This window comes from Falco cherrug, chromosome Z, assembly GCF_023634085.1.
Source record: "Falco cherrug isolate bFalChe1 chromosome Z, bFalChe1.pri, whole genome shotgun sequence".
Taxonomy (NCBI): Eukaryota; Metazoa; Chordata; class Aves; order Falconiformes; family Falconidae; genus Falco; species Falco cherrug.
Window position 1 is genome coordinate 84,378,825 of NC_073720.1, and position 27,058 is coordinate 84,405,882.

At 39.0% G+C, this 27,058-nt stretch overlaps 1 protein-coding gene across 2 annotated transcripts in view; it reads left to right on the forward strand.

Annotated features, from left to right (window-relative positions):
• The window catches only part of ACOT12 (acyl-CoA thioesterase 12), a 31,429-nt gene extending 5,257 nt beyond the window's left edge, over positions 1 to 26,172 (forward strand). The window contains exons 3-15 of one of the 2 annotated variants that reach the window (XM_055699563.1): positions 1,849 to 1,909; positions 2,949 to 3,050; positions 5,264 to 5,396; positions 7,318 to 7,468; positions 10,837 to 10,956; positions 12,330 to 12,480; positions 14,258 to 14,313; positions 14,706 to 14,766; positions 16,249 to 16,332; positions 21,190 to 21,323; positions 22,708 to 22,836; positions 23,946 to 24,072; positions 24,905 to 26,172. In XM_055699563.1, coding sequence (XP_055555538.1) covers positions 1,849 to 1,909; positions 2,949 to 3,050; positions 5,264 to 5,396; positions 7,318 to 7,468; positions 10,837 to 10,956; positions 12,330 to 12,480; positions 14,258 to 14,313; positions 14,706 to 14,766; positions 16,249 to 16,332; positions 21,190 to 21,323; positions 22,708 to 22,836; positions 23,946 to 24,072; positions 24,905 to 25,039 — 1,444 coding nt within the window. In that variant the 3' untranslated portion in view covers positions 25,040 to 26,172. The remainder of the gene's footprint in view (positions 1 to 1,848; positions 1,910 to 2,948; positions 3,051 to 5,263; positions 5,397 to 7,317; positions 7,469 to 10,836; positions 10,957 to 12,329; positions 12,481 to 14,257; positions 14,314 to 14,705; positions 14,767 to 16,248; positions 16,333 to 21,189; positions 21,324 to 22,707; positions 22,837 to 23,945; positions 24,073 to 24,904) is intronic. The other variant, XM_055699564.1, reaches the window with a different exon arrangement.
• The last annotated feature ends 886 nt before the right edge of the window (positions 26,173 to 27,058 follow it).

The following is a 27,058-nucleotide window of genomic DNA, read 5'->3' on the forward strand; positions in this document are numbered from 1 at the left end:
GCTGGGACCTCATGGACAGTCTGGCATCACGATGTTCTTGACAGAGACCATGACGTCCTCTGCAAACATCTGTAGAGTCTCTGAACTCTCCTTCTTTTGAGGAAAGCCTTGCAATCACTATCAGCATGTGTTGTGTTCAATCATATAGTTTATCTAGTGAATATATTCTGTCTTTTTTCACCTTGTATTTGTCATTACCTCTACTGCCATGTTACTGTAATCCTCTTGGGAGTTTTATGACAGATAAGAGAGTCTTCAGAGGTGTTTCAGAATACTTCTGTCTCTAAGCTTTCTAAAGCCTTTTTATGAGACCATAATGTTAACTTCTTTTCCAAACTTAAAGATAAATAATTGTGTACTGTTCTGAACATTTTCTCCTCTTTGTAAATGAGCTGGTGGTTCTCTTAGCTGTGCAGTTTAGAACTATTACATTGATTGTGCTTTTTCTTTGCAATGGATGATGGAAAGACTTCTGAATACGTTCTTCAAAAGCTAATGAGGGCTGTGTATCTGCAGGTGGTCTTAATTCTCTCCTCTAACATTTTTCTCCTCTGTCTACTCAAAAGCTTCCACTTGTGTTCTTGAATGTGAACAAGAAAAGAGAAAGTTTTTGTGTAGTTGGTGGTTCCTGTCTGATACTGTAAAGAAACAGGTTTCCTCTTCTCCATTCTAGTGTTTGGTAACAATTTATTTGAAGTTCTGGCATTGAGAAGCAATTTAAGAAAAGCCTTACCTTTAAGTGTCAAAACTCTATTAATTAAATTAGGAATAAATGGTAAAGATTTTTTTTTTAATAAACTGGGATCATAACTCTGCCAAATCCTGAGCTGTAAATGCCTGTTTCACAGGTGCTCAAGTGGTCTGAGGTATATTTTGCCGTCTCAGATGTAGCTAGCTGTACTTTGCCTGCTCTGGGACTGATCTTTAGCAGCTGTAAGTCAGTTTTAAATTCCCTGAAGGTAGTGGCTGGATGCCCAGTTGTTTTGGCTGTGGTTCTGACTTACCATGCACATCGTGTCCTTTTACTGCTCTGCTCAGTAAGACAACTGTAGGGGAAACAGCCCTCTTTCCACCCTTTCAGCATTTCTGTGTGTTAAAGCATTAGGGGTTTGAAAACAAGGGTTACTCTTGTTAACAATATATGTATTTTATTTAATATATGCAGGTACTTTAGAAATCCCAGAAAGAAAGAATTTATTTTCTCATTTAAAGTTGATGCTGTGTAGGTAAAAAGAAATAACTGTGTTTAGGTATTCTGTGTAGGTAAATGGGGAAGAGTAGTTGTTCATAGGTATGCTATTAGGACAGAAGTGATGTGCTGCAGCCCTGTTCTTGGCCAAAGCTTGGAATGTGAACTCTTTCCCCATCCTTCAAAGATGTTAAAGAGCAGGTTTTGTCCTGGGGTTATTTCCTGATATGCATGTATCTGTATGCTGGAGAAGGCACATGGAGTATATATTGTGTGGTTTTGCAGCTAGATATACTCAGTGATTTAGTGTAATTCCCAGCAAGATACGCCTTTGAGCTAAAGCAGAATCTAGGCCAAAATTTCTTGGAGGACCTGGGGCCTGGAGCACACTTGATGTCATACAGACACCAGCAAGAGGAGGGAATGCTAGTATTAAGCTTATGCAGTTTTCTGAGTGACTAAAATCACTATTGAGCGTGATTGAAGTCTGGCTGATGAATAACAGAGCCAAAGCTTTTACAGTTCATTTTTAGTACAGTTTGGAAGACAGACTGATTAATGAGATTTGCTTCACTACTATCAGGAATACCTGGAGGAGCAGGTTCAAGCCTTTATTAAGCTGCATGATTATATACCATACGATGCTGTTGTCTTGACAGGGTTGGACAAGTTATTACCATCAAAGCAAAGGTGAACAGAGCATTCAAAACCAGCATGGAGGTAAGAGATCATCACTCTTATTCCTAACAATATTTAAATTAGGAGAGAGGTGGGAGGAGTGGAGGAATGCAACATGGGTCCAGTCTTATTTGCTTCAGAAGGAGCTTTGTGCAGCTATCTGAACAATGACACTGCCTAATGAAATTCTGGTTTCATAATAACTGTTATAGTTGCATGTTTCCTGTAAAATCATCCATGTCAAATTAGAACCTGGACACTGAAGACTTAAAATCTCTGGCAGGTGTAATGGACAGGAGTGGTGTTGATCCAGTCCAAAGCTATTGGCCTCTAAGCAGTCTTAGATCAGAGCTTGGGTCCACCGAATAGGTGGAGTTCTAAGTATTTTTGAAACTTCTGATACCAAAATATTTATCTTAGGTGTATGCATATTCTTACTCTTCATATTGTAACAAGTATGCAATGCATTGCCCATTCACTTGAAATCAGATTTGAGCCTTAAAGGTACTTTTCTCTGCATTGCACCCAAGTCCAATTCTCATTAGTACTAGTCGGAGTGATGTATCTCACAGAGAAAGTATTCCAAAAGGTTCTAAAAAGTAGAAAAAATTTTAAAAAATCAGAAGCTTTGATGCACGTCAGGCCTGTTTCCCAGGATCAAATACAGTGTTTCACCTTCAAGTGTTCCACTGTGTTTTACACCTTTATACAGACTTTTCGCTGACACAGATCTTAGAAACGTTCAGATGGGAACTCCAAACGGCACACAAGTAAATGGAAAGAGATATCCATAAACCTAAATCTAAGTGTCTTTCCAATTTTTTATTTTACCTTACAAGTGATGCTAGACAGACATACACAGTTGTACTAAAAAGCTTTTCAGAGCTCAGCAAATCTTGTGATGTTCTTTTGTGGTCAGAGATATATTAGTGATAGCGGAGTAGGATTCCTACCTTTTTTCTTCTAGGTTTAAAAGATTGGATGTGATTAATTTTATAAATACTGCACCATTTTCTTTCAACTCAGCTGACGATGTAAATACCTTTTTTGTCTTCTTCCTCCACTGCCTCCTTCCTTGTAGGTTGGCATCAAGGTTATAGTACAGGACATTTTGACTAATGTTGAAAAAATTGCGAGTGTGGCATATGCAACATACGTAGCCAAACCACTGGGTGCTGGAAAGGTATTCTTTCTGTTTTCTTCTGTGCTTGAAGTTACTGGGACTGAGTTTCTTTGAAATAATCCAACTTTTCTCCTTGTGAAACACATGAAAATGTTCATACCTGTCTACTCTGCTCAGTAATAGGAAAACGGCATGAAGTCCAGACTTCATCGAGCTATTTTTTTCCCCCATATCTCTGCTCTGAAATTGTTAGGCTTTTTTTATTGTTTCTACTTTCTCTTGCACATTTGCTAGTAATAGAACTGGTGTCTTTGTAAGGGCTGCAATATTGTCAGAAGCAAGCACTAGGAGAGAGATCCCTGTGAGTCTGCACTGTCTCTCTCCTTTTCGGAAACTGATCTATATACTTTGAAATCTGCAAGCATATTGGTGTGGGGCTTCTTTATCCTTCATTTCCCCTTTTGAGGAGGTTATTCAGACATCACTATTCAGATAGAAGACATTATTTTTAAGCTAGCTTCCCATCTAAATTAATTCTTTGCCATTTATGTTAATTAGTTTTCATGCCAATTTTATTTCTTCTCCCCAGTGTTTGGCTCCCTGGAGGCATTTAGAAATCAGTCACGGTACTGTTAGCCTAAACACTGCTGTGCCAAACAGGCACAGTTCTTTTCAACTTCTCATACAAGAAAGGCAAAATATTCCTCAGATCCTCTTAATAAAGTTTTTATGTAATATTCTACAGTGTTGAACATGAGTGACTAAAATCATGTATATGAGTTTCCTGTTTCATTCAATGTGTTATGACAATGCATCTGCCCTTTTAACATCCACTGCAGATTGGCAGAGAACAGTCATCCCATGAGCAATTAATACATCCAATAATTTCTCCTTTCTTTTCTGCAATGATATACTACAGTTTGCAGAAGAAACAAATCAGAACAGTTTTACCAAAATTAAAGTCCGGCTTGTCTGTGAAAGTTTAGTGACTAAATTGATTAACCTGAAAGCACTAATATAGTATAAGCTATTGTTTGATATCATATTCATGGCATCAACCTAGTTACCTTTTGCCCACATTTCCAGGGAGGTTAATTCAGGATTAAATTGGTGATGATTAACTAAAATCAGGCTTAAGGCAGGAATGCCCCAGAGGGAGTCTGAGGCTTCAGTTCAAATTCCATCACAAATTAAAGTCCTGGAGAAATTAAAGAACATTTTCCAAATCCACTTTTCTGAACAACTGTTGCTAAAGTTGTGTAGAGAGCCAGAGTACGTACTCCCCATTTTAATCTTTTGGCTGGGCCTTCTGAAAAAAGGAAGCTCTTGAGAAGGGCCAGAAAGGAAGCGAGGAAACTGCAAGAGGGTTTAAGTGAAGACTCAAAGATTGAAAAATATTAGCAGCAACCACTGCAGGATGTAGAATGTTGAATTTGTCTGTTTGTAGGGCTTCTGCATTATTTTAAGGTTTCTGAGGCCAGACCGTGTAGACAAATCACACAAGTGACTGTTCTGTGGCACCTCTGCAGTATTTATCTAAATGTAATAATATTCTTAAGCCAATACAGGTATGGAGTCAGTTTGTCATTGAACTGACGTACATGGGAATTTGCACTTAGGGGAGAAGAAGGTCTGATCTGGGCAAGAGAAGGGTGCGTGTCTGGGCTCAAGTAGCATTTTGGGTGTAAATCTATAGTCTGAAGCTGCACCAAGCGCTGAGTGTTCATGTGTTCCTCCTCACCCACAGAAAACCAGTGCTTCTTGAAAACTGGTCCTCAGATAGATGAATAGGCTGTGTGACTATGGAGTGAATTGTGAAAGCCAGAGTGGACTATTTGTGTTGGGAGGAGGAGTGGGCTCTGGGAAATGATTTCCTGTAGACTACACCACTGATCAGCACAACTGGATTATTTTTCTGATAGAAAAATTCAATACTCAAGGCTTCGTATTAAGACCTCCTTTTTTTTTTTTTTTCTTTTTTCCCCCCTTTTTCTTCTTTAAATGAGAACTGCCTTAAATTGTGTGTGCTGTCATGGATGTTTGTATTTGGAAGCTAAAAGCACTTTGTCATTGAATTTTAACAAATGATTCTGAAAGGATAATGCAGAATCTCTTGCACTTTTAACTCTGCACTTGTGTGTATTAATAGAACTTGTCATCTTAGTTGATAGCAAAAGGTTGTAGAAAACGCTGATGCCATTTTAAGTTCAAAGTGCACTTTGTTATGATTATGGCATTCAGAACCTTTTTTTTTTTTTTTTTCATTTACATAGATTGAATTAGATCCTGTAAAGCTTCTGTCTACGGAAGACCAATTGGAGCACACCCTGGCTATTGAGAGAAGAAGAATCCGACTGGGCTATGAACAGCTCTTTCAGAACCTAATGCGGGAGAGTAATAAGGAAGGTGATTACTGTTGTCAGCATAGAAGATGAAAAAAATTACTTAGGGGCATCTGGAAGGGAGGAAGAAAGCAGACAAAAGATCTGAGTAGAGCTCCTTGGGATTGTGGTATCACGTAGAGAAGTGTGTGCCAGATTTTTGAGGGTATGTAAGGGAGGTATTCTAATAGAGTGGTATTTCTTTGTCTTTTAGAAATTCCAGATTTAAAAATGCAGGATTGAAGGCCAAGCATGCATTAAATAGATGTGAAATGCAGGCCTTCATGCAGGTTGTATGTGTAAGGTTTAACAGTTTACACAGAACTTTGCAGCACTATAATAAAATCCTATGACACTAGTTGCAATGTAGATAGAAGGATAAAATTCACTCAGGTTTATGGCTGTGTCTTTGCAAGAAAGTGCTAAGAACTATGCTTACGCTGTGAGATCATTCCCAACAAGCAGAAGAAACTTCATTACGTGGAGGTCAAAACAGGTAAAAAGAGATTTAAGCTCCTCATGACCAAATCAGAAAAACTGAGAGGGGAAACAGGTTTTTCTTTATTTCTGATACTTATCTTTGTTCTTAAAGACAGTTGTGCTCAAAAGTTTCTGTGTTCCCCTGCAAAAGAAATTATTCACAACAGTTAAGAAATATGCTGGTATTTGGAAGATCTGAGCCGTAACTCCGTGTATAAACAACAGACGTTATGTGGGTTTACTGAAGAAAGATTAAACCTGTTGTAAATATAAATTCTAGTCTTAACAATTTTATAAGACTGTGTAGAACGGAAGAGACTTGTTTGCTACAAGCAAACAAATTATTTGTCTTCATGGTAACTGTCCCACAGGAGACAGCTTAATACCACGAAAGACAAATCGGAGGTTGATGACTTTTGTTTCCACTGCCTTGTCTGGAAACTTCCTCAAAGGATATCATTGTTAGCACTAATTCACCTCCTTAAAGAGGTGAAACAAGCAAAATAGGGGAAAGAGAGAAGAAAATAGTGCATGTAAATTCTGCCAGTTAACAAAATAGGTAGAAATCATATCCAGAAAGGGAAGTTTGTCTCCTGAATGAATCTTACGCAAAAACTTAAGTAGGTCCAAAGTGCGAGTTAGTCAAATGTGCCCACATAGATATATATATAATCATAAAGTTAGTTAATTATGGCAAAAGTCAAAAGTACAATTCAGGTCAAGTAGCTTCTAGTGCAGATGCCCACTTTGAAAATGACTGCTGTCATCTCATGCTTAAATCTGTTCTTGCAAAGTAGAACTGAAAAAACGGGGATTAGCGTGAGGACGTGTGGCTAAACATTTGAAAGTGGAATTGGAAATGCTCAGATAGTGGAAGGTGGTTACTGATTCAGATCCCATATTTCTCTCTTTTGTGTGTTCTATATTGTCTCTGGTAATCACAAGATTTGTAAGAGATTATGAAATAATCGTGTCATACTCTAACCTTAATTAGACACATTTGCACAGATGCCTATCACTCGTGGTAGTCAAAGTCTATGAAAGGCATTTAAATAAGTGATAAACTGCTATGACAGCATCAGTTAGAGGTCATGCATAGCAACAACCATGAATAATCACAAGCATGTGCTGACGCTGCTGGCTGCTTGCATTCACAGCGAGCCAGGTTTCACCGTAACTGCTTCTGACACAGCTTTAAAGGATATAGTGAGAGCTGAGAAGGATCACTCTGCTGTGATCGACTGTGGGGTGCACCATTCCCCACTTCTTAACGTCTTTTGGAAAGCAGAGCAAATCTTCAGCCTCTTGCTTCCCTTGCAAAGAACAGAGGTCTTCTGCATCTTTCTTTCTTTGGTCTTTTTGTTGTGCCTGGAGAAAATTGCACACTTTAGTAACAGGGGTATTTTCTTCTTGGTTATCAGTTACTAGTTGAAATTATTTATTAATACATTGCTGCCGTATTTCAGTTATCTTTGAAGAGGAAGGTGCAGTTTCAACTGACCTTACTTATGTACAGAGTATTGAGCTTGTCCAGCCTCCTCATGCTAACCATCATGGAAACACTTTTGGTGGCCAGATCATGGCTTGGATGGAAGCAGTGGCAAGTATTTCAGCAAGGTACTTTTCTACATCATAGTCTTTGCATATGGTTGTAAATGGATGTAATTTTAATATTATATCACAGGGATTTATTTTATGAAAAAAACAGACCCAAGCCTTTGTGACTTCTTCCTTCTCGGATTGAAGGAGGCTTTTGAACTATTTATGTGGTACAGTTCCCACAGTACCCCACACCACTGTGGGAGTCAAATATTATTCTTCTGTTACACATGCACACCCTAAGGCAAAAGAAGCTGTTATCCTCCTGAGAATCTCTGCAGAAAGTCAGCATTGGACATAGGAATAGAAACTTGGCCTCCCCATAGTTGGTGCAGTGTTTTAAAAGCATAGTTGTTAAGTCAGGATAAAACTGATACTGACCCTGTATCAATTGATATCCAAAAATGAACAGCCTTCTAAATCTTAGTCTGCAGTTCCTTATGCTAGAAGAAAGAATAAGTCAGAGAAGAAGGATCAAAAGAAACAGATCCTGTGTTGTTGGTGTGCACACAGAATGGATGTATAATCATCATCAAGTCACAACTTTTCAGAGTCCCACATACTATGGGTTGTAATATTTTTAGCAGTTTAAAGGGCTCTGACATCTTCAGGTAATAACTATATAAGTAGTTTTGTGACACTGTCTAGTGCTGCTTCTTACTGTGGCCTAGAGATAAACTCATTTAATTTCTCTTCCCCTGAAATTAAGCCGTTGTTTTTCTCCCTCCTTGTTCTTGGACGCTGTACAAAGCTTCTTTGTAAGCAACACTTGAGTTTCATTTTGAATTCTCCTTACATACCAAGTGACCTAATTCACTGCAGGGATGTTAGTAATGTTTTTTTGCCTTTTAACTTTAATAATTAAATGACTTCTCCATTAATTATTCATATAGTTTTGATTTGTAGCCAGTAGTTGTACTGATAACAACAGATTTTTCTTTAGAGGTTGGATAAACAGCTTGTTTTAGTAACATTAGAATGCACTGACCTTACCCTGGTGTGTCATTTCATTGGCTTCAAAGGGATTGTTTCAGATTTTTGCCATAATATTGTCCACAATATTTACCTGTTTTCATTTCATAAATTTTACCTAGTGAGAGTCACATTTAGGTTTAAAAGGAGAAGGAAAATATCAGCAAACCAAGTACTGTAAAAACTGAGAGGTAATAGATGTCAAACATGATTTGTCGTATTGAAATTTTCAGAAATAATAGCTGTTGACAGAGGCTTGTGGAAAACAGAGATTTTGTAGTTTATGCATGAGAAATAGCTAGTCTCGCTACAAACCTTTTGTGAGGTGAATCACAATTAAACCTGACCTTCGAAGGTGCCAGTTAAGAGTTGCTACCTTACAGACCACAAACTCTGATGGAGGAACTGAAGAGGAGGGCTAACCCTCGACAAATGATTCTCTAAGGGCATTTTAAAGGTTACTCACCCTCCTTCTCCCCTCTCCCTTTCCCACCCCCACTTACTTGGCTGGACAGTAAATGAAAATCTTGCAGATAGCAATAAAGCCATTTGAATATGAATAACATTATTTTGATCTGTACCTTCTTACTTCTTACACTTGCAAGTAAAAGCATTCAGGGCATAGTTTTCCAGGAAAAATGGAATATTTAGGCCATATTTCTGTTTTGTTCCTCTTATTTCAATACTCCTGTATTTGCATCTTTATAGTGAACATTGCAAATAACATCACCATTTAACATTTTAGATCAGAAGAGCAAATTATTCTTAATGAAATTACAAAGTCATTTGAATATATTAGTCTGTTAAAAAGATGTACCAGTCAATTAATTAGCTACAGATAATTGTGTGCATTTAACAATACTGGTACATTAGTTTGCGGAGTGCAGCCGAGTTAAAATCTAGGAACACTGCAAAGCTGTATTTCCAAGTTGAAAAACTGCACAATGAAAAATCTGTTCCCAGATGTGTATATGTGATTCTTAGTGAGGAGTTTCGCACACATGCATGCGGAGAGAGAATGTCTTTTCAAAGTCTAAAAATAAATGGCATTATTGTATATTGTTCCCTATTCATGTGATGCACAGAGATTCCAGTAAAGAGTCGGGGGTTGACTATGTTTAGAACTGCTGAAGAAACCTGATTTTTGCCCACTACAGAGAGCTTGCAAACTAGATCCCAATTCCACAAACCCTTAAGCTGTATCTGGACTGCAGGGTTCTTTTTTCTGGAATATCTGTGAAGGTCAGAGAAGTGATGAGTTGTTGAAAGTCCCTAGCGTAGAAGATACAGTATTGCAAAACTTTTCCTTCAGCAGTATAACTGGGTTTGATCAGGTATATATCTGTTTGTCCACTGTACTGGTCCAAAGAGCAGCTTTGCTAGCACACTCATGGGAGGGCTACTTGCCTGTCATGATCTTCTGCACTAGACCTGCAAAGTTTTACCAGAGTGGCTACAGCCTGTTTCCCTAGCAGTTCAAAGAGATCCAGTAGGACAACCCAGCTGTACCTGACTATATGTAATTGAGCACAGTGCAGGATCAGGTCTGAAATAAGAAAAGACAGCTGAGGTGACACACTATGCAATTTGAAGAACAAAAGGAACAGAATTACTAAGATTTGTGTGTTTGTAATACACTGTTGTGCCCTTTGAAATACAGACAACAGTTCTGTGTTTCTGAATTCATGTCATTAGTTCAACATTGTTCTATCCCTTTGTATGTGCAAAGATGAGTTTCCCAGCTCAGCACCAGTAGTGAACTGCACATAATTTAGTAAAACAGAGCAAATTAAAAAAAAAAAAACAACCAAAAACCCAAATCTAACTGTGCATTTGGAAATTATATTAAGATTTTTATTTCATAGAACGCTAGCAGAAAACATCTGACAAACAAGCAAAAAAATACAAATATTAAAAAGACTAGATAGACTGACATTGCTTTGCTTGAACACTGTTTTTGGTGCTCAACATTTCTGCTCAGGTTTCTTTTCATTGTTTAAAAGACTTTATGATCTGGCGTTTTTATGTACTGAGCAATATCCTACTCCCCAAGTGATCATACAGAGATGAATGAAACTCTGTGAAGTAAGTGGTTACTCTGTAGGTAAGGGATTCATGGTCTGGCTCCAAAAGAAAGTAATACCAAACAGCAATAATTAATTACTTGGTGTTTGTAAAGTGTGTTGAGAATGAAACAGCATGACATAGGTGATATTATTATGACTGAGGATTGAATTAATATGCTCTTGGAGCTGAACATAGTAACTGTATTTCAGTGGGTTATGGAATAAGTTGGTGTGACAGAGTGATCTTCTAGGTTGTGCAAACCTTATTGCTCTAAATCACTACTCGCTTCAAGCCTAAGGAGGTTCTTTAACACCTTTGCTTTCCTTCTCTCTTGCTTTCTTTTTCAGCCGCCTTTGTCGTTCATATCCCATCTTGAAATCAGTCAATATGTTTAAATTCTGGGGACCATCCGTCGTGGGTGACCGCCTTGTCTTCAATGCAATTGTGAACAATACATTTCAGAATAGGTAAAGCTCTTCATCTGCTTGTCTTCCCTGACTTCCAGGGAGTTCTGGATAGTTCTAGCTGTCAGTAGGATTTGTGGTATTGAATGATGATTTTTCAGCTGGAGTTTTGAGGAAGATGTCTGTATCTATAACTATCTGTCTATATGTGCTTTTGTTTTACTTTTCTCAGGGAAAGTTTTAAGAAAAAAATATTCTCTGATTTTCACTTTCTATTTTAAGATCATTTGTAATCAAATCCCAGTCGTGCAAACTCAAATTATAAATATCACTCTGAAGTTCAGGGATTTTGAAGGGGTGAATTCATCCTATAGCTTTGATTCTTCAGAATACTCCAGCTTGCTGTCAGGGTCTTCCTGGCTTGGCATGGGTTGACAGATCTGGGTTCTATTTATTGCTCTTTACTGGCAAAATTCATGCTTTGTTTATTTCTTCCCAGTATTCATTTGGGTGTATGCAGAGGTGAGGCTTTGCCAGTTGCATTTTGGGATAAATGGCTACAGCCCATGCTGAAATTTTACCTTTAGTTGAGTATATGGTCACTGTATGCATGAAACATAGCTCTAAACATGCTGAACATGTGCTCCTGGAATTCCACGGTGTGCCTGTTGACCAGTCTTGCACAGATTCTGCCTGCTAATAGTTACTCTCTCTTTCCCTTTTCTATGCATCTGCTGTCTCCTCTGCAGTTTTAGGGCTACTGTTGTGTTTGCCTCACAGAGAACGGCTCTTGTCTGACCTTTGCCAAAGGGGTAGCACCACTCTGCTAGGCTATTTCCTCATGCACAGGAACTGCGCTTTGGATCAACAGACCCTCTGGTTATGCCAGGGGTGTGACGCAACTTAGATGGAGCGCTGTTCCAGCAGGCGGACATAGTCAGAAGTTGCAAGAAGTATAGCAAGACAAACCACAAGAAGGCAGAAGCTAAAGTAATTCCTTTTCCAAATTTTGTACACGGGACAAAAGCTATCCTGGCATTGCTCTTCTGTAGCTGTTTTCTTTGTAGGTGTATTTGGTCTGCGCAGAGTGCTAGCAGGGCATGTATTACCTTCATACTATGCTTCTGCTGCATGTCAAAGCAGTATCATCCTGTTCACTTTTGCTGTCCTCACAGTATGCTTTACTGGTGCTCGTATATTGCTACTTAGCTCAATTTTTGCTCTTTTTGTTAATGCTATTTAACTAGGGCCACCTTTTATTTTATTTCTGAAATGTGTCTGTTCAGACTGAGCAATTTATTTTGTATGGCACAGAAGGTATTTGAGTCAGACTTCCTGCACATAGGAAGGTATACGGCAACTCTTTTTAGTATGTCTCAGGGCTGCTTCTGTATCGCTTGTAGTAGCTCAATAATTAATTTAAACTTTTATTTCAGTGTGGAGGTTGGTGTCCGTGTTGAGGCTTATAACTGTGAAGAATGGATCAAGGACCAAGCACGGCATATTAACAGCGCGTTTCTCATTTTTAACACTGTAAATGACAAAGGAGAGCTGCTCACCTTCCCCAGAATAAAACCTACTACAAAGGTCAGCTCTCATCCTCAGGAGTAGGATGAATGCATACATGAGTTTATGTGGTCCAACCCAGAACACTGCATGTCACACATCCAGCCACTATAACCTTGCTGGGAAAGCAAGGACTAAGCAGGACACTGAAATGCATCTTCTTGCAGAAGAGAAAAACTCTTAACTGAAATGTTTGCCTTTGAGAGATTTGCCATTGTTAACTTCAGCCATCCAAATCTGAGAGGTGTAGTGGAAGGTACTAATCATTAGAAATTCTGTAGTGATTTGATGGACAGGGAAGAAGAATTTGCTTTTTGCAGATTTTTTCACCTGTCTATGTCCATCTTGTGTAATCTCCACTGACTGTAGATGAAACTTCGAAGTGTTCAGTGAACAAAGTTATATTTATAAGCCCTTAATGGAGATAAGAAATAGAGTTAATAAACACGTCTGTAGGAATCAAATCCCATGATGTGGGTGGGCTTTCCAGTTCCTTTGATGTGGAGAACTCTGCAGGTGTTTCCCTGAAAGTGATGCATGAAACAGAGCAGTTTGAATACTATTATTGATTATTTGCTGTGATGTCACCTGTCATTAACATTAATGACGAGATTTTTAGAGAGCCAGCATATAAAGAAATGAAACAAATATTTAACATCAGGGAACTTATGTTTTATAAGATGGCGACAAGTAGATCAAGGTGTCCTATCTGCTAGCTGAGGCAGTAAGGTTCACTGCTGCCCATTTCAGGCCGTTCCTAGGGGAAAAACTGACTATTCCTCTTGAAAAAGAAAAAAAAAAGAAAAAAAAGGAAAAAAAAACCCCCAAACCATAGCAGCTTAGCTCCTGTCAGAAAAACAGTGCTTCCCTTAAAGACCTGCCTAGAGAGGCATCTGCAAGCTAAGCATGAAGACAAGAACATGTATACCCATTCCTTCAGAGTAAAGCAAATGTATCTGGGAAAACTAGTATATGTTCAAGGTAGTTCAAACTTTCTGTGGCCATTTGATTGAAAGTGACAGCTGCTATGGCAGTGCTCTACAAAGCAGGCAAGACATGTCTTTAAAAAATATTAGGTAGTCCTTGGTTTCAAGAAGGCTGAGGTGCACTAATCTGGAGATTCTTCTTATTCTAGAAGCTACATGTCAGCTTTTAAAAGCTGAGGAAGCTTTTCCAAAGTGGCATGTCCTTCAAGATTACAAGCCCTATTGACCTTTAATACAGTGTGGTGTGATGTATGCTCTAGGGTCACTTCTGGGTTTCAAAAAATTCACCCTGGCAGAGTAATAATAAGGGAAGAGAAAGACTTGCCAGCTTGAAAGGCAGATCATCTCTGTTTGCACAGTGCTTGCTCTGTGCCCTAGATCCATGTGCACTAAAACAGGAATTCTTCCATGCTTCCTTCATGCTTTGAACCTCAGATGATGATGAATTTGATTAGTAGTTTATTTGGTGGCTGTCACATTTAGAAATAGTAGAATGTGTGTGGTGCACTGCCCAGCTGCCACTGGTTTAGGACCAAAAAGAGAGGAATATGCTCCTGTGATACAATTTTCTTATCAGATTGTTTTTGCAAACTTAAAGGAATATTGTCACGTCAAAAGTAAACCACTGACTCAGGTTAATCTGGGGAAAGGCCAATGTACAGAGTAAAATTCTTTATTTATTTGTAATACACCTCTGGCATTTGTCCATCTGTAATGGACAATGGACAAAAGAAATAATTTTTAGTTTTCTTTTTTTAGACTGTGTTCTAAAATAATTGGATGCATTACTGTCTGGTTTACTTTTTATAAAGGATGGTTTGAGGCGATATCATGGAGCTATTGCCCGAAGGAGAATTCGATTAACCAGGTATTGTTGGGTTACAATGAGAACGTGGTTTTGAAAACTGAATTTTTAATATATCCTCTAAAAAAGTGATCATTTGTTAAGTAGTCAAAAGTCTCCTCAAACATAACAGTTATGTTGGTTAACTTCGCAAGTAATTTTGCCTGAGTTGCATTGAAATTATTGGAGGCTATTTGTCTCAAAAATACTTTGTTTTGTAGATTGGTTTGTTTCCCTCTCTTTCTTGGAAGAAAAAGGAGTTGTTGCAAACCTGCCTTGCAACAAAAAATGGATTAAATTCCTGTAAAGTATTTAGAAGACACTTGAGCCTATAAAAGTTATTTGGTTTAGCACATATAGAAGAAAGTGTGAAGAACCAATTCATGCTATTATTCTTCTTTTTAATTTTGTTCTAGAAAATGCATGCTGTCCGCTAAACAAGACAAACCTTCTGATCCCTGGGAGAGAAGCAACCAGGTAATCCGTAGACCATGTCCTATTATTTACTTGCATAAAATAGTGTATTTGTACTCTTTTGGGATGTGTAAAAGAGTTGTACAGGCTATATCCTTTTCCAAAGTGGACATTCTGCACTTAAGTGTTATGATAGTTATGGAAGAATGGATAAATATGTAATAAAATGAATGTGGGGTTTTTTCTCCTGAAAAAAAGACAGTAGATTCTTCACTATTGATTTAAGAATAAGTTTCAAACAAAAACTTAAAAGACAGACTCTTTTAGCAAGTGGTCCCTTAAGCAGCTGAGCTATAAAGTCTCCTGCAGATTTATATCCCAGTGTCCCCAGTTTTTTAAAAAGCTGAATACTGCTATAGAGGAATCGGGGGTGTGTGGTGGTGGTGGTGGTGGGTTTTTGTCCTTTATCCAGCCACTGACTTTCTCAAAAATTGCTGTGAGGAGACCATTTAGTAAGTGCTAGAAGTGTGGGGTAAGACGTGGCAATATCAACAGACAGATGAACCGTGAAATAGTGTAAACTTTGTTTCTATGGGAAAGAGAGGCGAAAACATACGTTTGTTCCTAAATACGCTGCATCAAGTGGTATGTGTTTCTGGTTGGGATGTGCTAGGCCATAGAATGTGCCTGTGTCGTGTAATGAATAGTGGTGAATCTGAATTTAGATGGATTTATAGACACCCTAAATTTTGTTCCAGTGTGATTTTTTTGTGGTTAAATTTTCCTTGCATTTAAGATCTCAGTGGCTCCCAGAAATTTTACTGGGTCTTTTCCCGTTGCTTGAAAAAATAAATGAGAATTTTAATGCAGGAAGTGATTTGCTGTTAACAGTGGCATCTTCATTGAAGCAGCATTTCTTTCATGCAAAACAATAAATATAAATATGCACACCATGATAAAAATGGCTTAAAGATTTATTTAATATTAGATTAAAACCTGTCAATAAAGACTAAGGCTGTATTCTCTTTATACAGTGGTTAAATGAGAACTCTATCCACTGTAGTCAAGCATAAATAATGGATAAATTTGCACTTTCTCTGCTCTGACCCTGCTGTGTAAGGCAATTGCCAAGATAGACCACAGCTTGATAGCGATGAAGAGGTTAATTTTCTAGTAGATTTCCATTATTTAGGAGGAAGCTGAACAAAACTGTTAATTTAGTGGTCTGAGAGGTTACCTGTATTATCTGTTGTGGTCACAGTTCTTCCGCGCTCCTTTATAATTGGAGAAGCTGAAAGTAATATTTAGTTGTTGTTTAATTAGGGTTGTTTTGCTGACAACCATGTGAGCACGTAATCTAGCTGTTGAAAGCATTTAATTCAGAGATTACTGGACTGTGTTTTCTGGAAGGAAAACACTTATGGAAAAATACACAATGTTTTAGCGGTTGAGAGGTAATAATAGCAAAAGAGCATCCCATTTCTGCAGTGTTTCATGAAATGTACCTTTACCCCTTTGTTTTCAGAAATGTATCTTATGTTTCAGGCATATGTGAGTTACAGCAATATAGCTGCACTGACACACCTGGCAGCAAAACCTGGATGGGAAATAACCCGTACACTGGATGATGTAAGTGCATATTTGTGGAACAGCTACACAGCCACTTAAGTTATGTTTCACCATAAGAGATGGGTGCAGAAAAGCAGTGTTTTACATCTGTAAATAAATACATTGGCTTGACAGTGTTGGTTTTAGTGTGGCTAGGGCTGAAAACCGAAACTCCGAGGGTCTCCCTGAAATGCTGCAAATCAATCTCTGATTGTCCAGAGTGCTGTGCAACCTGGAAGTTCCATGGTGGAGTTCCAAGATGGTCTGAATGGCTGGTGAACATAGGACTTGGGATCCCAAAAGGACAGGCTTGCCAGCAACTCAGCAGTTGAGCTTGTTAAGCAACACACAGGAGAGTGTTAAAAGAGAAACTTGTACCTCATTTCTGTGAGGTGTTTTCTTTGCCACAACTAACGCGTTTCTGTGGTTTTGCTGAATTGTTTGATTCCAGCAAAACACCAAACTCGGATGTCTTTATTTAGGCGGTACTGTTGATGATCCGTGGTGCGTCAAACATCACTGCGGTAAGCAAAAATGTGCATGGCAGTCTTAATATACTGTTTTTACCAGCTTTGCAGCATGGGAGATGTTTCCCAAGTAGCAGTGATTATCTTGTGGTGGTTCTAAGTGGGCCCTGCCAGCCGGCAGGTGGCAGCAATTTATATGCATTATTTTTCAGTCTCTGTCTTCTTAGAAAACCAGTTGATTCTTTTTTATGTATGTTTTTCCTTTCAGACATTTTCCTTTCTGCCCTTTTTCTATTAAAAAATAAAAAAGCCTGAAAGCAAAGCACCTTTCTGTTCATCGATCAGTGCTACTATAAGCTCAAAACCTTAAGGCTTGTGTAAGCCAGTTTTATGATAGGAAGATGTTGCTAAGAAAACCAATAGCAAGATCATTTAGCTGGGAAAACTCAGTTTTAACCTAGTTGCAGTGCATGTGTTCCAAACTATGGAGAGATATCTCTTAATGTTTGGTTTCTAAAACACAGTTAGTGACTGGCAGATTACTTTAAGATCATGTAGATTGAGAGATGTTTGGGGACAAGAAAAGGCTGTTACTTTTAGTAACTAATCTTTCAGTCTGACTTCCTGCATGTCACAGGCTATGAAAATTCACTTACTGATTCTTGCATCTAATCAGTAAGCTACTTGAGTAAGAGCATATATCAATCATAGGGAAATCCAGTGACAGCAAGTCTGCCAGTTCCAGGTGTAGGTTGTTCCAGTGGTTAATAACTTTCAGTAAACACTGTTGTGCCAAATAAATGACAGACAGCACTCACAGTGGAAAAAGCAAGCCTGAACAATCAAACTGAAACATTGAACATTACTTTCAAGCCTCTGCTAAGACTGTATTAATATCCATATGAAACTTCCTTTCTGCATCCACCGGCACTGCCACAATCTCAGTTTCTTTCTTTACCCTAAATGCTGGAAACCTGTAACAGAACCAGCGCCAAATGTTGTGAAGAAATTACTTCATACAAAAAACCCAAAACCAATCCACATCATGGATGACATTTTAAAACAGCATGATACTATTTCTCTCTCTCAGCAAGCCACCAGGTACATTCTAGTATTACTGGAGTCTGGAACTTTCTCCGCTTTTTGGATATCTTAAAATCATCTTGATAGTAATATCTGCTTCTAAGCCACTTAGACAATACCTGGTGGAAAACAGTAAGTAGCTGTTTTTTAGCTGTTCTTTCATCTAATTTCATCTTAAATCCAGCAAAATCTCGGGCAGGGTATAGAATGCAGATCACACTGATGTTGTCAATGGGTGGAGGATAGCCATCCATTCCCATTGTTATGGAAATTTCTGTAGAATTTGGCATTGCAATCATTAGATGTTCCTCGAAGAAGTGGCAGGGATCCAGGGTAGTACACAGGATTGTGTGCTGCTTCAATTGTTGTGTACCACTTACGCAGTTAGTAAGTCTTCTTTCTTATTTAGCATTTACTTGCAGGCATGAGGTAGGCTGCTGACCAAGTGTGGATGCCAACAGTAGGCAGAGGGCACGCCTGTCTCCATGTGTGACTGTGTGCTTACCTCTAATTTAATGCACTAGGGGAATTAGATTTGCTCTTTGGTAAAGAAACCGAGAGTGAAACTGATCTTGGACTTTACCTATATAGCTCCTCCAGTCAAATTTAGATATGTGCTCAAATCCCTAAGTGGTATAGATGCAGCTCCAAGAAGGCTTTCTGCCAGCTCCAGTTAATAAAGTTTACTATCTTGACAAATATTCGTTTGTTTCACCTGTCACTGTTTCATGCTCACTTTTGTCACTTTTGCAAACATGAGCACAAGGGAGTATCCCTTAAGAAACTGTATCTAGCTCAGAACGTTACGTCATCTTTCCTTAAGCACTGCAGGCCAGCACACGCACATCATACCAGTCTTCTGTTCTCTGTGCACATGCACCAGCTCTTAACCCTTGTGCTTAGGGTACACAGCAGCATAGACACAGAACAGCTACGTAGCCTTCTCTGACAGACATGGGTAGCAGCATCTTCAGTCAAACAGATCTCTCCAGTGCTCATGAAATGGTTTCTTGGGAGAAACTGAAGGAACAAGTAGTAGGAATCAGGTGGTGCTGATCAGTGCTCTGCCTGAAAGCAGTTGTACTATGGGAAAGGAGACCGTCAAAGACATTAGACTGAACTGCATTTTGGGATGAAATATTCTAGTAGGTAGGTTTTGCAAAGCAGCATGTGCTTCTCTATATGCAGAGAATTTGTTCCCTTTTCCCTGGAACTAGAATGACCCCAAGCTGACTGACAGATTTTGAAGGTAGTAAGTGGCACTGTGAGCTCTTTGACATAGAGCCACAAGGCTTGCAGGCCTACAGTAATAACCTAGCCTTGCCAGTGTCCACTTAGCAGAGAGATGATTTGACAGCTGCACCTCCTACTTTGTTTTGTGATTTTTCAAGTCCAGAAGACTCCTAAGACACCATGATTTCTTTTCTATGCCTTACAGCAATATTGATCCATGCATCCTGAAGCTGGTTTCTGAAGCTTTTAGGCCTTTTGTTTTACGCCAAACTTTACTTCAGCAAGATGCTTACTGCATTAAGTTGGCGGTTCTCCCTATTCCAAAACATGAAAATATGAAAGTATACAAAGTTTGTTTTGTCGCACAAATGCGCTGTTAACCAAAAGATTGTTAATTTTCGATATAGCAAAAAAAAAAAAAAAAAAAAAGAGCAACAGAGGTGATGAAGCTTACAAATTTTGTATCACTTAAAAATAAATTCTGTTAAAACTTTCTAGGATTTGAGAAGCGATTTAGCACATCAGATTAAAAGTTGGGAATAAATTCTACTAATTCTAAGCACTCTCTTCTACCCATTTACTTCCATTATATAGGGTTTATGAACACGAACAAGCCCTTCTTTTGCAAGGATTGTGTGTACATTGTTATATACAGGTTATTCCTTTTGAATTCTCTGTGTTAGCATTTAGGCCTATGACTAGAAATAGACCCAAAATAATCAAGACAAGATACTGCAAACGTGGGACAAGAGAGGTAAAAGTAGTAGTTTTGAAACAGTTTTTCAGTATGTTCTGCGTATAACTTTTCAGTATAACTCTGCGTGCTCTGCTTCATAGTAAAGAATAGGGGAGGAAAAAAACCTATAGAAATCTTGGATAGGGAAACGTTGAGTCATATTAGGGGAAGGTGGCATAGGCCAGCTGGTTTGCATGGACAAAGGGAGCTGAAGTAGTTGAACACTGCTAACTACTAATTAAAGACAAGCTACTGGACTGCATGGGTTGGAAAGGTGGATCAAGGAAGTAACCCATATATCATCCAAAATCATGCCTCTTAAATCTTAGAAAGTGCTTTTGTGAAAGTCTGGTCCCCTTTGGATGTCTCTAGATAAGCTCTCCAAAGCTGCAATGTGCAGGATTGCTGTATTTGTTCCAAAATACTTATGGCAGGGAGAGAAGTTGCTTGTTTTGTGTTATTTTGATAGTCTCACACATAGTGCAAGGACACTCGTCTCATCTAGTGCGGCCTCACTCCAGCTTGCTGCTGCTCACTAGTGTCACATTCAATGGATTCTAGTCTGTAGTTTCCAGTTTCTGGAAAGCTTTAAGTAGACATCACCTTTAGATACTTTACATAAACCTACCTCAATAAAGTGTCTTCCACTCCTTACTAATAAATTGTATGTTACCTTTACTTCTTGTCCTGTATTTATGCCATATTTCTGTAACTCAACCAGTTGGAAGGGCTGGGTTAAGAAAATGGTAGAATTCTGGACTGCTGCTGACCTGCCCAGGTTTAAAAAGTCCAGTCTCCTGTCACCAATCACTGATGCCAAATTCACAAAAAGAATTGTATGAGGTCCTCACATTGCTCCACCAGCTTTCAGAGTTAGTGAACTGAGCCCTCTGTGAGGAGACTTTCCGTAGCAAGGCTGAGAAGAGGCTTTTACCTTCATTCCCAAGTGGATCTTCTGTTGTTTGTGAAACTGATGACATCTACATGGTCCTGACAGAAGAAAAATACATTGAAATAACTCAGTTTTTTCCAAGGCAACTTCGGTATGAAGGGTATTTAAAGACCATATATGCATAGCATGAGAAAGAATTTATACTGGCCTGTAGTTCATTCAGTTCCACTTGCAAGCTAATTCAGCTGTTCTAACCAGGTGTAATTAAAACTGTGTGAAATCACAATTTTACATTGTGTATTTTCATGTAAAACTAATCTTCAATACTCATCTGCCTTTCATCTATCAGATACAGTGTCATAGGTACTCCTGAGGAAATCTGCTTAAGTCCTATACATGGAACGCTTGTGTTAAAATATTTATAGTAATCATTCTTTGGTTTTAATATGTTTTTCACTTTTTTTCAGATAAAAATATGGACTCATGAGGAGGGTGATATGCTGTCACTCAAAGTTGAAATGCAAGTGAAGATACCGTCACATCTAGCTTTCTCCCTTTTGTCTGACTTCAGATTCCGCCAACAATGGGACAAACATTTCTTGTAAGAACTTACGGTTCTTTGAGACTGTTCGAATCCACTGACAACTAACCTTTTCTGATACAAGTATTTTTTGAGATGTTGGCACTTTTCTATGTAATTAAGAAGAAATTCCTGTAACAAGTTGACATTAAATATTCTTTAGTTAAAGTATTGGGTATTTGTACCTTAAAAATAAAAATTTACTTCTTCTTAGTCTGATTTTGCCCAATTGCCCTGGACAGTCAAAAGAGAGAGCTGGGACAGAGGTTGCCCTTTTCTAAAAGGAACACAATTTCATGCCTGAACATACGTGTGTTAAAAGGTTTCACTTCATTAAGTTGTATATAACTTGAGTTGGATATATTGTGCATGCTCTCTGTAAGATGTAAGGCAAAGCTGTGGACTCCTTCACGTTTGTATTGATTAGGGCACTGATGCTTAGCTTCATCATACAGTCAAAGTAAGAAATCAAGAAATGGGGTTCCTCAGAATGCATATTTAAGAAAAATAACATCTTATAAAGTGTATCTGAATTAGAATGGGTTTCAGAATTGCTGTAAAAGGTGTTTCAGAGTTCTTTTTATTGACCCTATGTGATGTAGAATAATGACTAGAGACAACTGAATTGATATGATACTGATTTGATTTGATGAATATACTCTTAAAGGAGCAGCTTTTTTCAGTTAGTCATTCTATCCTGAAGGATTTTTATCAGAGGGTGAAAGTGGAAGCTTAAGGATATTTGAAAATTTACAATCTGTGCTGAATTTTTGGCTTGTAACAAATCAAATCTGAAGAAATACTATGTTGATTTCCCATATCTACAGCCAGAAATCTCAGCTTTCTTATGACTACCATGAAGCCTGATTAGCTGGTCAAATGGAATACTGGCTCAGCTGTGCTTATTGCTGAGGCAGTATAGGAAAAAAAATGAGGTTTTTTGTAGTGGAAACTCAGAGAGACCAATCAGTACTTCAAGACAGTGAAAGACTGTGCCCTACCCAGGTGGTCCCATCTGAATGAAGTAGAACACAACTTCAAATAAAATGTTTACTGGCTGTCTCTCCTATACTATGCCAGGTGGACAACGTTTGGTCATTGAGCAAGCTTGCAAGTTAATGTCATTCCAAACAGGAATTGACAGTATGCAGAACATAGGCTTTTAAGCACCTCCACCAGCACCTTGCAGCACCTCTTTAACAATTCTGTGGGACAGAAAAGTCATGTCAGATGAGGTGATGCAGAAAACCTGTTTTTCACTCTGCGTTCCTCTCTCTTCCTTGCTGCGTGAACATGAAAATTTTAACCTTGATGTTAGGATGGTATATATGTTTGTACTGTATTTCGTTAAGAGATGCTGTTGCAGACAGCAGGGTCTGTATGTGTGTGTTAAATGTATTTACAGAACTTGTGAGGTCCTACAGGCTGTGAATGAAGATGAGAAAATATATTATGTTACATCTCCACCCATCACTGGCCATAAACCCAGAGACTATGTGATTCTTGTATCTCAAAGGCAACCCTGTAAGCCAAGGTGAGTATGCAATTTCAAGTCTTAACTGTGATCACTTTGGAGCCACAGGTTTGAGTACTGTTGACCTTTATCTGGGCCTGTCATGGGTGAAAAAGATTATATTTTATTTTGTAAGAAATTACAAATATAGCTATAACGTAGCTATATTATAATAGCTACGTTAATGCCTGAGTTTGTACAATCGGATCTGTTTTGCAATGTGAAAGTGCAACGAAGAAAATTCAGAGGATCACAAATTGGTAACGTAGTCCAGCATTGCTTCTTTGATAGTGACTCTTAGGGAGTGAGCTATCATTAGGGAAAACAGGCCAGAATTCCAGGCAGGCAATTTGGAAAAACATGTGTCCCAGAAGGCCTGTCTGTGCTGAAGCACATAACTGGGGGTTTGTTTCTTTGTTTTAAATGACTTTGTAATCCCATTTAATGTAATTCAAGGAAGTGTTTGGCCTTTCTTGAAACCTCGGTGTGACACATTTATTGTATCTGTAAATTTTGCTGCTGAATTTCGTTTAAAATGTCCCTTGATCAGTTTAACATACACTGATTTTTTTTCCATTAGATTTCCTTTTGTTCTTGCATAATGAAACACGGATAAATGGGACCATTTGGTGTATCTTATCATTCATTATTTTCAGCTTAATTTCTTACATTCAGTAATTCATGTTAACAGAACACTGCTTGTAAAAGGCAGTATTATGTACTGTGCTTGCTTTCCCTCCACCTCACCCCCCACCCCCCCCCCATCTGGTAACTGAATGATGTTTACATGTGCTGGGGCCACACTGTAAATCCTCTTAGTAAGAGTTGCTCCTAGGCACTGGTTCCGTAAACATGGGCTGTGGAGAGCGGGATAAATTAAAATAAAGGTGTTGTCTGTGGATGATTGTTCTGTGGCTTTCCACAGAAGTCCCCTTGACTGGAGTCTGCGATAAAGCCTTAATGTGACTCAAGAGAGCTGAATCTTTTAACCTGCATCTGTAAACACAGAGGAGCTTGTTTGCCTTCATATGAAAATGACGTTTGGTATAGCTTGTGCATACTCTGTAGTCATTTACATGTATCTTTTTTAATAGTTGAAGAAATGTTTGATTCTTCCCCTTGTCCTGCAGTGAACCCTACATAGTAGCCGTTAAGTCAGTTACCCTCACATCTATGCCACCTTCTGAAGAATACTGCAGAAGTGAAATCCTTTGTGCCGGATTCCAGATCTACAGTGACAGCAACAGCTCCTGTACAGTGAGTAGTTCTGCAGACCTCAGCTGTGTCTCCTTTCCTGCAGTATTACATGTGTGTATAATCTCATTTGAGCTGACAGTCTAGAACAGTAACAGCAATACAACAGAAGAATGAGTCAGTTTCCCCAGAGTTCAGCGTGGTTATAAAGACATTCTTTATTCCACAAAGTGGAAACTTGCCTGACTTTGGCTGATCTGAATGTTAGGAATGAAATCTAAACTAAGCACAGGAGATGACCAGGCATATCCAGAGAGTAATTAATTAAGTCTTAAAATATTGTTCTAGAAAGTGTGCATTAAAATAGTCTCTGGTAGTGTCCATCTCTTTTCACTGACTACAGTGGAAGTCCAAGGAATTCTCTCAGACTAAATGTTTAACTTTCTTATGTCAGAAATTATACAATCTGAATCCCATCTCTGGGACCAATGGCAATGTTCCTCTTTTGTTCTTTTCTGTGGGAAGGCTGTAGCTTTTTCATTAAAGAAAATATATTTCTGACAACAGTCAGCAGCTCTCAGTGTCTTGGATTCTTTTTTCAGGCAACAGCTTTGTTCATAAAGCACGTACATTTAACAGGTTACACATAATGTTTCTTGCTGCACTGCTGTGTACATTTGCCTACAGATGCTCAAGGACCTGGCAGTTGTGAGGGCACTGAAATCACTAAAGTACTGTAAAAAAGGCATGCTCTTTTTGCTAATTATTGCCTTCAGTTTGAGCAGCACTATGTGATTCTGTTTGCATCCATAAATACTCATCTAGGCTTTGCAAAAAAGTGGCTGAGTATTGCAATCCATAGGCTTTTATGTTTCATTTATTTTTTATTAAACAGGTGTGTTACTTCAATCAAGTGACATCAGGTGTTATGCCGTATTTAGCTGCAAATCTTACTGGCTCATCAAAATCCATTGAAGACACTGCTTTGGAATGTATAAAGTTCTTGGAGCTGAAAGACAGCAAGTGCTGAAGTTAAAAACAGATTTCTGAAGAGACCTCTAAAGATTATCAAGCAGTACTGGTTTATATTCCTGCATGTACGTTGATCGTTTTTCTACAGGTTAGTTACTTTGGATCATGTAGTTGATACTGGGCTTGATCCTGAGAATATCTAGTACAAGCATTTTCTATCAAATTAAGATTAGGCTTTAGGTTCTAAATTCAGTTTTTAATTTTAGAAAAATTAAGGGACAGATTCTGCTTTTGATTGCATTAATGGATTTCATATAAGTGGAGGCGGAACTTGGCCAAGTAGAACTGTATCTCATGAGACCATTTCACTATTTTAATGTTATATCGCACGTAATGCCATCCAGTCAGTTTTAAATCAGTAAATACCATCCCGTGTAACTTAAAGAGATGTGGTGCTACTAAGTAGCTTATCCAGTGCTCTGACCTGGTTGTCCAGGTTCTTGCATACCTACTAAATAATAAATTGATTACACCCCACATAAGTTAGTGTTTGCTCATTGTATTGGGTCTGCCTGAGCCCCACAGCAGCCCTCACAGCGCTGTGCTTTGTATTGGTGGCTAGAAAGGTGGTGACAGCACACCAGTGTTTTGGCCGCTGCTGAGGAGCACTGGCACAGCACCCAGGCTGGCTCTTCAGCATTCCCCCCCTCACCTGGGGTGAGCCAGATCTTGGGAGGGGACACAGCCAGGACAGCTGACCCAAAGTGACCAAAGGGATATTTCAAACAATATGGTGTCTGCTCAGATATAAAAGCCAAGAGAAAGGGGGAGGAAGGCGGGGCATTTGTTACGTAGAATGCTTGTCTTCTGGAGCAACCACTGCTTGTACTGACACCGTGCCTCTTGGGAAGTGGCTGAACATCGCCTACTGATGGAAAGTAGAGAGTAACATCTTTTGTTTTCCTTCGTTTCCATGCGTGTGACTTTTCCTGTTGCTTCATTAAATGGCCTTTATCTTGACCCACAAGCTTTTCATCTTATTTTCTTCCCCCCCCAGTTCTGCTGAGAAGGGGAGTGATAGAGCGGCTTGGTGGGCACCTGGCATCCACCACACTGATGTTTGTACATTATCTGTTAATACTTGTCGTTTATCTGTGACTTCCAATAAATTACTGTTTCTGAGGTTGCAAATCCTGTATTATGGTATCTCTGAAATGACTCGAGATACTGTTCCAGAAAGACTGCTTTGTAGTGATGATGGGGACTCTTGGCCTCCTACAGAAGTGCTGTAACCTTCCAGCTGGCAAGCTCTATGCAAGACTGTTCTGCTAGGGGTGAATAAATGCAGAACAGTAAGGCTCTTGGATCCACTCCCTCACAGATGAAAAGGGAGAATATTTTCAAAGGTTTTATTGTGGTGGGTCTGCTTTGTTTTCTGCTCTTATTTTTGCTCAAAAGAGCCTTGTTCAGAAAAGCGAGTATGATCATCAGCAGTTGGATCATAACATGAACATGGGGGTATTAAGAGAATCAAAGCATGTGAACCACAGCAGTGCCATTTTATCTTGCTGTAGTCTCCCAATTAGCAGAGCAAGAGCTCTAGGGGTCTTCTCCAGTTCCCACTTGAACACATCTTCAGTTTAACCTATAACCGAATCAAAGCTTTTATCAGCCATTTACAGGTTACAGCAGGCCAGCACATTTTGCATATGGCATGTCTGCCATGTGCAGCAGAAGAGGAACCAAAGGGAGTGCTGGAAGCCCTCTGGGTGTACTAGCACCATGAGTCACCTGGCCTCTCAGCAAGACTAGTTTAGCTTGGGTACAGTCTTGAACCAAAACATTAGTGAATACAGCTGCTGTTTGCTATGCCTAGCGAAGGCTGGCCACCGTATGGCACACAACACAGGGATATCTTTGGACTACTAATTAAGTAAAGCAGGTCCAGGTCTTTGGCTATGGAGGACAGACTAGATCTAGCTCCTGATTTTGGTTCGTCATTTTTATCACACGGGTAAGGTGCGATTCAGTCCAGGGAGTGAGACTCACAGCCTCAAGGCAGCCCCCTCCAGAGCAT